Here is a 15,492-nt window from a genome sequence, read left to right as displayed (position 1 = left end):
AATTGCATTTGGGTTCTCTGTAAGAGCAGGATACATTCTTAACTGATGCGCCATCTCTGTAGACCCTTTATTTTTTAAAAATTATTTTATTATTTTTTTAAAGTACAGGGTATAGAACCCAGCTACCAAGCTACACCCCAGTCTTTGGTACCTGCTACCCCAGACCTGTGTCTCACCTGGTAACTGTCCAGCCCCCTCTGCAGCTTGGTGGACCTTGCAGTCACGCAGCCGATGGATACCGACAGGATGGCTTCTACCATGAGTGGCAGCGTCCCTGAGTGCTGCACAGGTTTCACTGTGACCTGCACTCTGCGGGAGTGACCCTGCAGACGTGGAGGCAGGGAAGACGCCAGAGACGGGGATGGGGATAGGGGAAGGAAACAAGGGAAATCATTTGAGAATAGAAATACAAAAGAATTAGGGTACGCCTAGAAACTCTAAGAGTGAAAGGCACACACACACACACACACACACACACACACAAAGACTCCATACCTGTCTGAGTTGAAAGACGCCTCCGGTATTGACGTCTTTCGCCTGGTGAAGCTCCACGGCAGCATATTCCCCTAGCTCATTCAGTTCCAATATGGAGATCCACATTTCTATTCTTCGAGTTACCTCGTTCCACCTGCAAAAAACACATCCCAACAAGCATGTATCACCCAGGGCCACGGTTAGCAAACGGTAATAAACGTCCATCACTGAGCACGTACTGGCACTGTGCCAGAGACGTCTCACAGATTACCGCCTGGATGAACTCTCAACCCAAACCTGTGGTATGGACACGCAGGCTGTTTAACTGACCGGTACCTTACATTTAGTGATGTACACAGATTAAGCAAGTAAGCACCCAGGTGTGGGGTTGCTGGGTCACAGAAGAGGCAAATGATCAACTTTATAAGAGATTGCCAATTTTAGGGCTACGGCTGAATGGTAGAGTGCTTGCTTTGCATGTGGAAAGACCTACGTTCAGTCTCTAGAAATGCTATAAAGAAAACAAAAGACATTGGGAGCGTTCTCTTAGATTGTGGTGGCTTGTTGATTTTCATAGTTATGCCCTTGATGTAGAATTAAGTCCAACCCGGAAGTTTTCCCTCCCATGGCTACTGTGGCCTGAGAACCTGTGACCATGTCAAAGTTGTAACAATACCACCCCCATCCAGGCAGCGTGGTGCACACCAGTAACACTAGCACTTGCTGAGGCAGGAGGATCACAAGTCTGAGGCCAGATGGGTTCTATAGTGAGCATTTGGTTAAAACAACATCATCAACAATGACAATGACAAAATCTCAGGGCATGGTGGCTCCTATGTGCAACTTCAACACGTGGGAGCTTGAGGCAAGAGACTGCCATAAATGTGAGGCCAGCCCAGCCTATACCCAAACCACGTCTCAAAAAAAAAAAACCTAAAAGCAACACAAATTTATGAAAGGATATCCTACTATTTTCTTCTACCAGATTTATAGGTTTTGCTTTGCATTTAAATTTACGATTTGGGTCAATAAGATAGCCCATTAGGTAAAGGGGTTTGCCTTCAAACCACAGATGACCTGGATTCAATCCCTGGGAACCACCTGGTGGAAGTTGACAACTGACTCCTTCAAGCTATCCTCTGACCTTCATTACACAAATAATGTAATAAAAACTTTAAAAATAAACATATGATTATCTTGGAGTAATTTCTGTGCATGATGTTAAGTAAAATCAAGGATTTTGTTTTCACATAAATACAGCAAATATTTCAGTCTCGCTGGTTGCAGTGACTCACTACCATAGTGTGCTTTGATGTTTCTAGCATTCTAATTTTACAGAGGAGGAAATGGGCTCAAAGGTTGAGCAACTCGCTCGAAGCCCCAGGGTTTGAAGTCTCTACTCTCACTTATGGTCACGAGCCGCTCCTGACCCCTGGGTCTAATGCCCACAGCAAGAACAAACCTGTCATGCAATGTTCTTAAATGCTCGCAGCAAGAACAAACCTGTCATGCAATGTTCTTGTCTTCGCATGGAGTGAATCGACCTCCCAGATGGAGCTTCCATTCCCAGCACACCTGTGGCCCCACACTTCAATTGCGAGCGCGCCATCGGAAATGAACTCTAGGAACTCCTCTGTGACAGTCACCACGTAGTCCTGGGACAAGCAGAAGGCAGGAGAGCACACTGAGAGTCAGGCATAATTGCACCCACCTATCCGCTTTCAACCTTAAACCCATCTCTTCTGATCTGCAGGAAAGCATGAAGGAGCACAGGATGTTATATCTGGAAGGGATCCAGGAGGTGACTCAGTTCTAAGGAAGAAAGCTGAACTCAAACTTCTGGCTTTAGGTGCACAGCTGAGAACTACATTCTCTTACTTGGGCTCACGGACAGCTCCAGTGAACCCCTCTGACCTCCAGAAGACCCTCCTGCACTTTGAGACTTATTGAGTAAGGGACTCGAACTATCTGATTTCTTCACGGCCTAGGCTCTTGCTCTTGAGTGTGTCTCGCTTCAATTCCTCAATCTAAAAAACAAACCCACGGCTGTGGAAACTGAGAGTTCCCTGAGAACCAGGGCTGCTCACTCAGAACACTCAGTAAGCCCGAAGCTGAGCCACTCTCCTTCCCATGAGCCTCCTCAGGAGCCCAAGCAGAGACTCGGGTACAGTTATTCCATGACTCATTTCCAGAAAGAGCTACTCAGCTGGTGGAGCTTATTCTATCTACTTTCTTATTTCATCTGGAGACAGACCCAGAATTTTAGAAGGAAAAGAAACATAATGGTCAATGAGTTCAATCTACGTACTTTAGAAGTGAAAAACAAAACAAAACCCCAACAACCTCTAAAATCGCACTGTGAACCCAGGGCTTTGGGATCCATGTGTATTTACACAGTTATCAAACAGCACACACTTAAGATCCAGCCTGTGTCTTCCTGATATAAACAGCCCTGTGGATCCAAAGAAGGATGAGGAATATTTAAAAGACTGTTAGGAAGACAGTAACAAGAAGAACAACAAAAATGTCGGGGTGGGGGTGGGGGTGGGGTATTACTTAGGAGGAGAAAGGAACCGGAGTGTGGGGGGAAGAGTCTGGGACAGAACAGCAGGGGAAGAGGGGACAGATTAGAACAAGATATAAGGACTCATCTGTAGGAAAATGCCCATGACTTGGCATGCTAACTTAAGTAGTAAAAAATAAGTAATTCGGGTTAAAAAAAATGATAACTAAAGATTTTAAGAATGTGGTTTGGCAAATATGGGTCAAGAAATGTAGCCTTGGGGCTGTAGAGCTGGTTCAATGGTTTAAGACATCTGTTTTTCTTCCTGAGGACCCCACTTGGGTTCCCAGCACCCACCTGGCAGCTCACAACTACCTGTACCACTAGCTCCAGAGCCTCTGATGCCCTCTTCCGGCCTCTGGGAGCACTAGGTATGTACACAGCACACAGAGAACATAGGCAAAACACTCATATACACTGAATGAATCAATAAGCAAATCTTGTTGTTGTTTGTTTTGTTTTTGGAGACAGGGTTTCTCTGTGTAGCCCTGGCTGTCCTGGAACTCACTCGGTTGACCAGGCTGGCCTCGAACTCACAGAGATCTGCCTGCCTCTGCCTCCCAAGTGCTGGGATTAAAGGTGTGTGCCACCACCATTTGGCCCTAAATAAGTAAATCTTTATTTAAAAAAAAAAGCAAGAAAAGTGGACTATTTACTTTCAGCAAAGGAAATAGCAGTCTTGCACATATGAGGTTTTACAGGTAGTCACAGGAATGTGTTTTCTAAGCTACAGTCAGAAGGAACAGACATCATTTGCAGAGAAGTGGTCTGGACAGGTCATCCGGAAGAAGTCTCACATGGGGCAGAGTCCGTCTTAGAGAAATCATTAGGTAATGTTGCCAAGTGAAAGCCACAAAGGCAAGAAAGGTAAGAACATAGAAAATAGCTTACTAAAATATGTGGCAGGCACAGGGACTTGCAACTGATGTCCCAGCTACTCAGGAGGATGGAGCAAGTCCAGGAGTTCAAGGCCAGCATGGGCAATATAGCAAGACTCCATCTCAGAAGATAAAATAAAAATAAAGGTAATATATGTAGAATAAGATTGCAAGTGGGGCTGGAGAGATGGCTCAGCAGTTAAGAGTACTGGCTGGCTGCTCTTCCAAAGGTCCAGCAACCACATGGTGGCTCACAACCATCTGTAATGAGGTCTGTTGCCCTCTTCTGGCCTGCAGACATATATGCAGGCAGAACACTGTATACATAATAAATCTTAAAAAAAAAAAAAAGAATAAGATTGCAAGTTAAGACTGTTCAGATTTCATTTTATATATTCCCTAATTATTTGAACTTGTAATGAAGAACATTTGAGCTTTACAAAGTCCAGGCAGATATTATGTTCATTTAAAACCAAAAAACTACAGAGAAACCCTGTCTCGAAAAAACAAAATCAAAAAACAAAACAAAAACAAAAAACTTCCAAGGAAAACTTTGCTGAGAGAGGATCTCCTGCCCTGGAATGTATGATCTTGCTGCTCCAGCCTCCTCAGTGCCAGGATTACAGGCATGAGCCACCACATACGGAGAGAACGTCTAAGTAGATTTAAGGCAGGCCTGGGGCTCCTGACTGCAATCCCATCCCTTGGGAGGCTGACAAGGAGGATGGCCATGAGTCGGAGGGCAGAGCAGGTCACATCCTGAGTCCCAGGCCTGCTTGAGCTACACGGCACGACTCTGTTATAATTTCATGGATGTGGGGAGAAGACATGTCATGTTCTTCAGTGGTGGGGCAACCTATAACTTCCCCCCATGCTCAGGCAAGAAACTCTGAACCCAGTGGGTGACACAGGAAGAGGAGAAAGTAGGAGGTGACTCACGGGGAAGAAGGCTTTCGGGGCAAGAGCGGGGGAGAGGAGAAAACGGAACTGAGCAGGAAAATGACTAAACTTCTGAAAATGCTCGACAATAATAAAAACATTTAAAAAAATTAATAATGGATCTTTGAGAATTGAAAAAGAAAGAAAGAAAAAGTTCCACACGATTGGAAGGTGTCTTGTTCAAACACCAGAATTACATGTAATGTTGTAGAGTACATGGCAAAACATGTAGAGTTTTAAAAGTCCGTGCCCAAGTCCATTCCCAGAATTATATGTAATGTTGTAGAGTACACGGCAAAAAAATGCAGAGTTTTAAAAGTTCATGCCCAATTCCATTCCCAGAATTACATGTAATGTTGTAGAGTACATGGCAAAAAACGTAGAGTTTTAAAAGTCCGTGCCCAACTCCATTGCCCACCATGCAGCTGATGCTGGCCCTGTTGTGGCTGTTTTGGTGCTGGGGACTGACCCAGGAGCCTCAAGCACACACTTCACCATAGAGTGCCACCCCTGGCCCAGAACCTCATTTTGAGACAGCATCTGTACCTTACAGTGAGAGAAGGTCACTGTGTACTGGGCGTCCTTGGACTGTGGGGAAGGCACATCTGGATCCACAACTGGGGCAGCCACTGTAGACTCACACTGGTCCCAGAAAGTATACTGACAGAAGACAAAATTGGAGAGGCTCAAAGGTAGCCCAGTTGCCTCTTTAATTATCACCTGAAGAGATTAAAAAAAAAAAAAAAGAAATTATAGCTCTCATAAAAGAAACACTAAAGTATATGTCTTTCCATAGTTCATCATCTCTAAGAGGGGATAAAATTAGTCACCCATTTGAAAATATTTGAGACCATTCATTGCAATCAATCGATCTGTCTGTCTATCATCTATCTATCTATCTATCTATCTATCTATCTATCTATCTATCTATCAGTCAGTCATCCACTCATCCACTCATCCACCCACACACCCACTCATCCATCCGTCCATCCATCCATCCATCCACCCATCCATCCACCCACCCACCCACTCATCCATCCATCCATCCATCCATCCACCCATCATCCATCCACCTATCCATCCATCCACCCATCCACCCATCCTCTATCCATCCACCCATCCATCCATCCATCCATCCATCATCTATCCATCCACCCATCATCCATCCATCATCCATCCACCCATCCTCTATCCATCCACCCATCCATCCATCCATCCATCCATCATCTATCCATCCACCCATCATCCATCCATCATCCATCCACCCATCCATCCATCCTCTATCCATCCACCCATCCATCCATCCATCATCCATCCATCCATCCATCCATCCATCCTCTATCCTTTGCAGTGAACTTAAGGCCTTACATAGACTGAGCTGTATTCCCAGTCCATCCTTTTTAAAACTATAAGCCATGGAGGCCTCAAACTCAGACATCTGTCTGCTTCTGCCTCCTGAGTGCTGGAATTAAAGATGTGCGCCATCATGTCTAGTGTATGGGCTCATCTTCAAATTTTAAGAAAAATTATATTTATTTTTTTGTGAAGAAAAAAAGCACATTCCTATATAATTTTACTGATGACTGAGTTTCTGATCCAGATGTAACTTTTATCAGAAGAATGCAATTCACTAATATATTCTCCATGCTGCCACACACTTGGCTCTCTCTCTTTGTAGATTTGATCTCTGTGGTTTAGCCAATAGGTCAGCCATACCCCAAACAACTGCATCGTGGACTTTATCTTGTCAACTCTACCTTGTCATTACTCTCAAAGCAACTGTTACACTTTACTTTCTGTTAATACAAAAACCATAACCAAAAGCAACTTAGGGGAGGAAAGGATTAATTTCAGTTTATAGGACACAGACTATCACTGAGGGAAGTCCAGGCAGGAACTTGAAGCAGAAACCATGGAGGGATGTTGTTTACTGGCTGGCTCATGCTTAGCTAGCTTTACTTATACAGCTCAGGACAACCTGCCAAGGGAATGGTGCCTCCCACAGTAGGCTGGACTCTCTTATATCAATTAACAATCAAGACAAACCCCCACATACAGGCCCACCAGCCAATTTCACCAATGCAATTCCTCTCTCAGGTGACTCCAGCCTGTGTCATATAGACAATTAAAGCCAACTAGTGCCAGGTGTGGTGGTGAATGGTTTTAATTCCAGCACTCAGGAGACATAAGTAGGCAGAGCTTTGTGAGTTGGGAGACCAGCCTGGTCTACATAGTGAATTCTAGGACATCCAGGGCTACATAATTGAGAGGTCTTGCCTCAAAAATCTATTAAAAATAATAAAATAAATCTTAAAAAATAAAGCCGACTAAAACTGTGATATAACTGTTACCCAGCATTTGCACTGCACTGCATGTTATTCTATTGGCGATTATTGAAAGTGTGTAGAAGGATGTGCATAGATGATATGCAAACACAGCCCATTGTGTCTAAGGGGGGACTTGCATACATGTGGATCTGGCTATGTGGAGGGCATCCTGAAACCACTTTTGCCTAGATACTGAAGGCAGAGGGTCCACGTTTGGGGAATTTCGCACAGTGGTCATGAGAGAAATATTCTAGAAGAAGTGCTGCTCAGAACTGTGGCTCTTGTCAGACAGTTTGGCTTTGTTATGCTGGATGAAGGACTCGGGAACCTTTGTGTACAGTCTGGCATTGCCGGGGTCGATATGGGCCCTCTGATCCTTGTCCCCTCACCCGGCACGTCAGCTTCTTGACTCGGTGAATGACTTCTCCGCTGCTGTCCACGACTTCAAGACTTCCACTTTCACTAGAGTTCTCCGAAGAGTCATCCTCCGACACTCGCTCGGGGATGGTCCCGGTAACACGCATAACCTCCACGTGGAGACGCCCGGCAACCTGGATCAAGGAACAAGACATCTCAGAGTTCAAAGGCATACCCTGGCCATCTCCAGCAGTGTGAGACCCTCCCTCCCAAGCCATTTCCAGGAGGGAGACCCAAAACCCACCCTCCCAGAGCCATGCCTCTCTGCAACCTTCCTTTCTTACTCGGAGCCAAATTTGTCCCCTCCCAACTTGCTTTTTGGAACTATCCTTGGGTGTATCCATTTTCCTCAGCTTAGGCAAGGTACAGTTTCAAGGGATCGATCACATTCTACTGGAACCTTCGGTCTTATGTTTATATAGTTACATATGCATTTATTCGATCATGTGCTTGGGTAACCTATTCACTCCAAAGACCTAGCCTCCTGGGACACCAAGGAAAGGAGTGGGCTCTGCTGCCAGTGAACAGATAGACAGCAGAGAAATCAGAACCCAGTAACAACAGGATAAAGCAGTTGACATATAGGCATTGGATATGCATAGGATAAATGTATGCACATGCACACAGCAAGTATTTACTGAGAACTGAGGGGGGCAGGAACTCTGTCAAGCACTGTACTTCCAACACCAGGCAGACATGATCCCCTAGCTCAGGGAGCGTGGATGGTATGTAACATGGAGCTGCATGAAAAAGGGCTCTTCAGGGTGGCAATGGGCTCCTATTCCAGAAGGAACCACATGAACCAAGACAGATGGGTACGGGAAAGCAGTTCTTTTGTTCGCTGGTTTTTGTGAGGTCTTGATTTGTTGAGACAGGGCTCCCTATATAACCCAGGCTGACCTCACTGAGCAATCCTCCTGCTTCAGCCTCCTGAGTGCTTCTATCATAGGCATGTGCATCCCCACTCTCGTCTCTGGGTAACAATTCTTTTGTTCAATTTATTTAGTTTTTTAATTATGTGTATGTGTGTGGGTCTGTGCACTTGAGTGCTGGTGTCCAAAGAGGTCAAGGGTATCAGATCCCCCTGGAGCTGAAGTCATAGGCAGTTGTGAACCATCTGATGGGGGAGCTGGGACTTGAACTTGGGCCCTCCACAGTGATAGCAAGCCGCTCTTAACTGCTGAGCCATCTCCCCAGCCCCTAAATAACTGCTCTTTTCAGGCCATTTTTTATTAGAACATTTATATTTCCGACTGTGGAAGTGTTTTGCTGGCGTGGGTCCAGTTTGGCAGTATTCCTTTCTCCTTTTTGAGACGGCTAAGGCTGCTCAAATACATGATCTTCCTGCCTCAGCTTCTGAGTGCTGGGATTACAGGGATGAGCCGCCACACCAGGCTAAGGGGTGGTTATGCTTAATGCTCAGACCCAGCTTCCACAGAGCAGCTGGCGCTGGGGCCAAGGATCGGAGAGGAATTAGCTGATGGTATCTGAGAGGTGAGAATCACGGGGCTCGGAAGGACCGAGGGAAAGAGGGATCGATACACAGCAGTGCAGTGCTTCCTACAATGCTTGTTTGAGGGCAAATACATCGTTATTTGTGTGTGTGTGTGTGTGTGTGTGTGTGTGTGTGTGTGTGTGTGTATGTGTGTGTATACATGCTACAGCACATGTGAGACAGTCAGAGGAAAACATTTAGAGCTCTGAATACATCTTTATTTACGTGTGTGTGTGTGTGTGTGTGTGTGTGTGTGTGTGTGTGTGTGTGCGCGCGCGCACATGCCACAGCACACTTCTGTGTCGGTCAGAGGAAAATATTTGTAAGTCCTTTCTCTCCTTCTACTCTGAGAACTGGAGACTGAACTCAGGTCATTAGGTTCACATGGCAAATGTTTGAGTTCTGAGCCTTGAGTGCATTTTTAATGTAATTTCAGATACCCAGAGTCTGCCAGGGACTCCAGATTAAGAGCCCCGCCACATGGTCCACTGGCCTCTCAAACTGTATTTTTAACATGGGGGAAAACATCGGTGGTCACCAGAGCAGAATTACCCAGGAAGGTACCAGCTCCTACACACATGCATGCATGCACGCAGAGCATCTTGATCTCCCCAAGGAAGAGATTAACAAAATTTCACATCTGTCCTTTTCTAGGGGCTGGTGTGTCCTTACCTCCCCCTGCTGGCTGATGATGGGTACTGCATATTGAAGTTTCACGTCACAGAAAAGACATTCCAAAAACACATTAGCCACACCAATGAGGTTGTGATTCTCCTGAGCTTCGTAGAAAGGGTCACCTCGCTTCCCATAGAGTCTCTTGGCCTGAGAAGTAGAACAGGCCACTGAGTGAGAGGTCAGGAAACAAAGCATCAACTTAAAACATGTTATTTCAAACAGCACTAAAAATGCCTTTAGAGGAAACATTTATAGAAGTCAACAAGAAGTAAAACCAGAATCATGCCCACATGAACCCATGAGTGGGGCATGTCTGCCAGGGGCTGCTCATGCAGAGGAGACTCAGCTTCGCTCACATCACACCTACAGCTTGTTTCTTGTCATGCCCTGTGACTGGCACCAAATTTTCCTTTCTATTACTAAGGTCAAGTGTTAAAAACGAAACAAAACGTTACATGTACTACAATTACATTTAGAAATCTACCCAGCTGTGAGCACAGGTGGGGGCACACACAGGTGGGGCACATGCAGCTCGGGGCACACACAGGTGGGGCACACACAGCTCGGAGCACACACAGCTCGGGGCACACACAGGTGGGGGCACACACAGGTGGGACACACACAGCTCGGAGCACACACAGCTCGGGGAACACACAGGCTGGGGCACACACAGCTCGGGGCACACACAGCTGGGGCACACAGAGCTCGGGGCACACGCGCAGACTCCCTGAAGAGGAAATCCACACTGGCTCCAGCTGGTCCAGGACACAGCTCAGCATCACGCAGAGACTTCTTTCCTCCTCTGTTCACTTGAGAAGCAGTATAGACAAGGCCAAATAAGACCTTCGGGGTGCTCCTGGAGCCCCGTCCACCTGTCTGAATTATGTGCCATCATACCACGCCTGGCACTCCTTAAGGATGACATTTATCTCCCTAAAGACCAGAGCACTTCATCTGCGGTTTGAATACAGACCCATCTCCTTGCCGCCTTGTTTCTCTTACCTCAGGGACATTTTCTTTCCATTCTTGGTAAAGGTCTCTCATATCAATTAATTTATTCTCCAGCTTCTCGATGGTCCAAACCTGGGTGCTCTTTCCTTTTCTCCTGGCTTGAATGGCTGGCTCGCTCACTATTGCCCCTCTCTGTATAATGAAGAAAAACCAAGAGGACATGATTTTGACTTCCCTTTTGACAGCTTGTCTTCATGACAGTGAGGCTGTAAGTTTACAAAAGATGGTAAAACATTACCACATAGAGAATATTCTGGCCACTTTTTCTCTTCTAGGTATACCCATGCACACACTATTTTTTTTTTTAATAGTAGCATAGGAATTCATCATATTATTCAATTGCAAGGGTACTTCAAGTTTTTGTTACATAAAGGCCACTGTGAGGGCTGGGGAGGTAGCTCAGCTGATAGAGGGCTTGTCTAGCATACACAAAGCCCTCGGTTCTACCTCCCGACACCACCTAGAACAGATGTGGTGCATGCCTGTAATGACAGCATTTGGTAGGTAAAGTCAGGAGGGTCAGAGGTGCAAGGTCATCCTAGCTATAAAGTAAAGGGTGGCTTGGGATTATGAGACCCTGCCTCAAATAATCAATCAATCAATCAATATTAAAGAATAAAGGGACTACTATCTATCACAGAATCCTTGTACACAGCCTGAAGATATGCACAAACCTATGTCTGTGGCCTTAGAACTCCAAAACCCAATAAGATACTCCCTACCTAGCGTTCTTAAATTTCTAAAAAAATAACATTTTTATTTTATGTGTAAGTATGTTTTGCCTCCATGCATGTATGTGTGCCACATGTGTGCCTGGTGCCCCAGAGTCAGAACAGGATATTGGATCCCCTGGAACTGGAGTTACAGGTAATTGTGAGTCACCGTGTGTGCTAGGAACCAAACCTGGGCCCTCTGGCAGAGCAGCTAGTGGTTAACTGAGTGAGCCTTCTCTCCACTCACCACACTCCACTTTCCTTTCTAGCTTGTTAGCCGGGTAGAAAAAAAAAATAGATGGAAATTTATTTTCTTCCAGGTTTCTCTCTCACGGCAAAATTTCGTTAAGTTGAAATGATAGGAGTCTTCCAGATGGCTGCAAGGCGTTCCATATGTGTAATAGCAGGTTTCAAAGATGTTTCTCCTCCTCAGGGAATTCACTCTTAGAAAGGCAGTCCAACTAAGCACACATATATACCCATCGCAGAAGGGGCGTTTGCATGAAGAAAAGCGGGCATTAATCACCACCGGCCTTCTGCTTCCATTCTCTCTAAGGACACCGCTTACACAGCACGCTTACCCAGGGGGTAGAGGCCAACTCGAAGGCTTACAGAGCCAACCCCTGGCTCCCCTTAGGGCCTGCTCACAGAGATGAGCTCTGGACTCTGGTCTGCGGTGTTTGCTAGCCTACCTCCTGCTCTCCCACTCCCTAGGGCCATGCCTACCTTCCTGTTGGCACTGAGGTTGGCCGCAGGGATCTGAAGAGTCACTTGGTAGTCGGTGAGCTTGCTCATCTCCTCAGCTAGGAAGTTGGCTTCCCTCACCAGAGTGTTTGCCTTCACTAGCTGCTCTCGAAGCTTGGCCAGGCTTTGCCTGAAGAGTTCATCCCTGTGGTGTTGAAGAAAAGGAAGCACAGGCAGGTGAAAGTAAACTAGAGTTCTGTTCCTGTCAGAAAAGGGTGGCAGACATCAGCAGCAAAACCAAAACTCCTTGCAGGAAGTTTCCTCTCCTGTCCACAGATGGGAGGACACTGAGAACCACCACTGGGGACAGAATTGAGGGGTTGAGGGTTGATGTTAAACAAATAAACAAACCAACAAAAACACCCAGGCACCGCACATGGTGCATACCTTTAATCCTAGGACTTGAGCAGCAGATATCTGTGAGTTCAAGGCCAGACTGGTCTACAACAGAATGTTCCAGGACAGCCAGGGCTGCCACAATCTTTTGTTCACCTCCTCCATCTGTTCCTTCATTCGTCCATCCATCCATCCATCCATCCATCCATCCATCCATCCATCCATCCATCCATCCAGCCAGCCAGCCAGCCAGCCAGCCATTATAAGGCCCAGCTGCTAGTTGATAGTCTTTATAAACACCTGCCTTTCTCAGGCTGCCCCTGGTGCAGTCTCCCTGCTCAAGTCTAGCAGGGGACCGCTTCTCTCAGAGGACAAAACCCAAGCATCCCTGGTTGTCATCTTTCACATCTGTTTGTTGTCTCTCTCGTGCCCAATCAAATGCTTTTAGACTGAATTCTTTCGACTCCTCTACAAATCACTTCCAGTCTCAACCAAACAGTTTGCTCACAAGCTTCCAAACACTCCTCACTTTTCTCTACTGCTTTGTTTCTGCCAAGCCACCCACCTGGGGCTAGGAGGGGTGTTCTCAGAGGGAGTAGACATGGTTAGCATGGGGAAAGGTCTGGCTCCAAGCACCAAAACCTTCTATAAGAAAAAAAAAAAAATCTCCCTACCTTCTGTCTGCATATTCAGATTGTTGTTGTTAAAGGATCACTCAAACTTCTGCTATCTCAAGGCCCATAGATCTAACTTTTCTACTCTGGCACTGTTTGTACCGAAGGGTAAAGGATTAGGGATCTGGGGACGAGGGTGGTCTACAGTAGCTGACATTGTCGTGACATTCTCAGGACACACCTCTGAAATGAAACACCAATGGCCAAATGAGAAGTGGGCCTGGAATCTCCTTCTTCCAGGTGTGTCCCCCCTTCGCAGGCCTCTCCAGCCCCAGCCCCCAGCCCTGACTCAGGGTCTGGCCCCATCCTTACCTCTCCTCAGCCCACTGGGTCACCTTCTGCTGGGCTGTCTGGCTGCTGTAAGCCAGGCGGTCGGAGGCGCTGCTCGGCGGCTGCCTCTCTGGGGAGAGCTGTTGGCGAAGCTGCTCCAGTTCACGCTCATACATGAGCCGCTGCTCCTCCAGGGCGGTCCTCTTCTCTTCCAGGTATTGCTTCTCCAGGACCTGAACCACATTTTGAACTGGATCTGGCGAGCCAAGAAAAGAGGCAAGGGGTTGGAAGGAGCTGATAAAGAGAGGAGTCCACACCAGTGCCAGTCAGGGCTTCTCTCAGCAAGAAACATCTCCTGCCTCAGAATCTAGCTGGATCTGTGCTCTCTGTGACAGGCCTGAGGGTTCACAGAAGAAATCCTCCTGGTTTGCTTTTGGGTAACACTTCAGCTAACTGCTAACTATAAACCTTCACTGTTACCTTCTTCTGTGGGACGAGTGATTCCTCATGTATTCCTGTGTGTATCACAAACCTCCTGGTACTTGATGGGGTGGAACTGGATGTGAAACCATTGTGAAATCCAGGACAGCACACAGCTAGGAACTTGAACGAATTGATCTTTACAGCATACGACTTCTACACTCATTTAACATGTCATGTGTGTGTGACAAAAAGGCTTCTGATTGCTCGCCACAAACTTTCCTACTCTTGAATTTCTCTTGATGGGGAGGAAATAATCACAGCATATGTTTGAAAATATTGATGAGGTATATATGACATGGCAATTTCTCAGGTGTTAATTCCTAAGAGGGCAATTAACTTTTATAAAAAGAAAAGAAAAAGAAAAGCATGCCTTTGGCAATTTAGTGGTCCAGGGATCTAGAACTTAAAACTGGGCAAGCAGGTACAGACATACCAACAGATGGAGCCTTGGCACCACCATGGATAGCTGTGGTGCGGGTGGGACCTGACTCTGAGGAGCCAATTGGCTGGGTAGGGCCCTCATGTGGTAATGACCAGCGAACTGCATGCCCAGATCCAGAAAATGGCACATGAGCAAAGTCACAACATAAATGAGTAGCCCGCAAAGAATCAGTATGCTGACAACCACATGGTGTAGGTGAGGACTGTCAATCACAGTGTCTCCCAGAAGTCCTTGGGGTTGAGGGAGATGCATCTTTAGACTGGTGTGGGGTGTAATTTCTTCCTTGTACATTTATACATTTGTCTGTGATTCCTTGATAACCTGTGCTATATTCCTATTCAACTGTTCTCAGTTTAGTTTCCAGAAAGAATTTGGACAGTGATTCAGGAGTTATTGACAGACTCTTCCAAAATGCCCCATCAGTTTGTGCAATAAACACGAACAGTACTCTTTCTATATTAGCATATATGAGGAGAGAACATGCTACCCTTAAAAATAAAGTTAACAAAGCAAAACCAAGCAGTTTCATATAATTGCAAGACCCTTGTAAGTTGTTTTAATAAAAAACAACAGCTACCATGCCAACATGACTTTACTGGCTGCATCTCAAGGGCAGGGAGCAAACTGACTGGGCACGCATGCATGACCTCCAAAGGACCCCACAGGCCCGCCTCCTTCCCTGTGGGGAAACGACATCTCCACTGCAATGTTGAGGAAACTGGGGCTCAGATAAACCATACAGATGACTGAGGTCAAATGGTAACCAAGGACAGCCCCACATTTTGAGCTTAGATCGGACGCTGGCGAGTGAGGGTGAGACGTCGCCTTGACAAGCAGGTCTCTGTGCAAGGCTCTCATCCCGGAAGTCATTCCGTATTAGCACTCAACAAAGAACAGAGTCTTCAAAGCAAACAACCAGGTTGCTCTAAAATCCATTGTTTCTTCAAAGTAACATCAGTTTTTGTCATTGAGAAACTGTTTTACAGGGTTTTGTGAAGAGATACTGAATGACATAGTAGGAATTGAACCTAGGGTCTTGTTCATGCTAAGC

The 15,492-nt window shown here is 46.2% G+C and overlaps 1 protein-coding gene across 1 annotated transcript in view; it reads right to left on the bottom strand.

Annotated features, from left to right (window-relative positions):
- The window catches only part of Kif13a (kinesin family member 13A), a 187,964-nt gene that overhangs the window by 33,152 nt on the left and 139,320 nt on the right, over positions 1-15,492 (bottom strand). Inside the window, 9 exon segments of the mRNA XM_052727207.1 lie at positions 177-323; positions 496-628; positions 1,978-2,129; positions 5,401-5,574; positions 7,571-7,732; positions 9,766-9,915; positions 10,771-10,911; positions 12,219-12,381; positions 13,559-13,772. Coding sequence (XP_052583167.1) covers positions 177-323; positions 496-628; positions 1,978-2,129; positions 5,401-5,574; positions 7,571-7,732; positions 9,766-9,915; positions 10,771-10,911; positions 12,219-12,381; positions 13,559-13,772 — 1,436 coding nt within the window.

The sequence above is a fragment of the Peromyscus californicus genome, unplaced genomic scaffold, assembly GCF_007827085.1.
Source record: "Peromyscus californicus insignis strain IS unplaced genomic scaffold, ASM782708v3 Scaffold_8__1_contigs__length_139910024, whole genome shotgun sequence".
In the NCBI taxonomy this organism is placed as follows: Eukaryota; Metazoa; Chordata; class Mammalia; order Rodentia; family Cricetidae; genus Peromyscus; species Peromyscus californicus.
The sequence above is the reverse complement of the archived record's forward strand: the minus strand, read 5'-3'. Positions and strand labels throughout refer to the sequence as shown.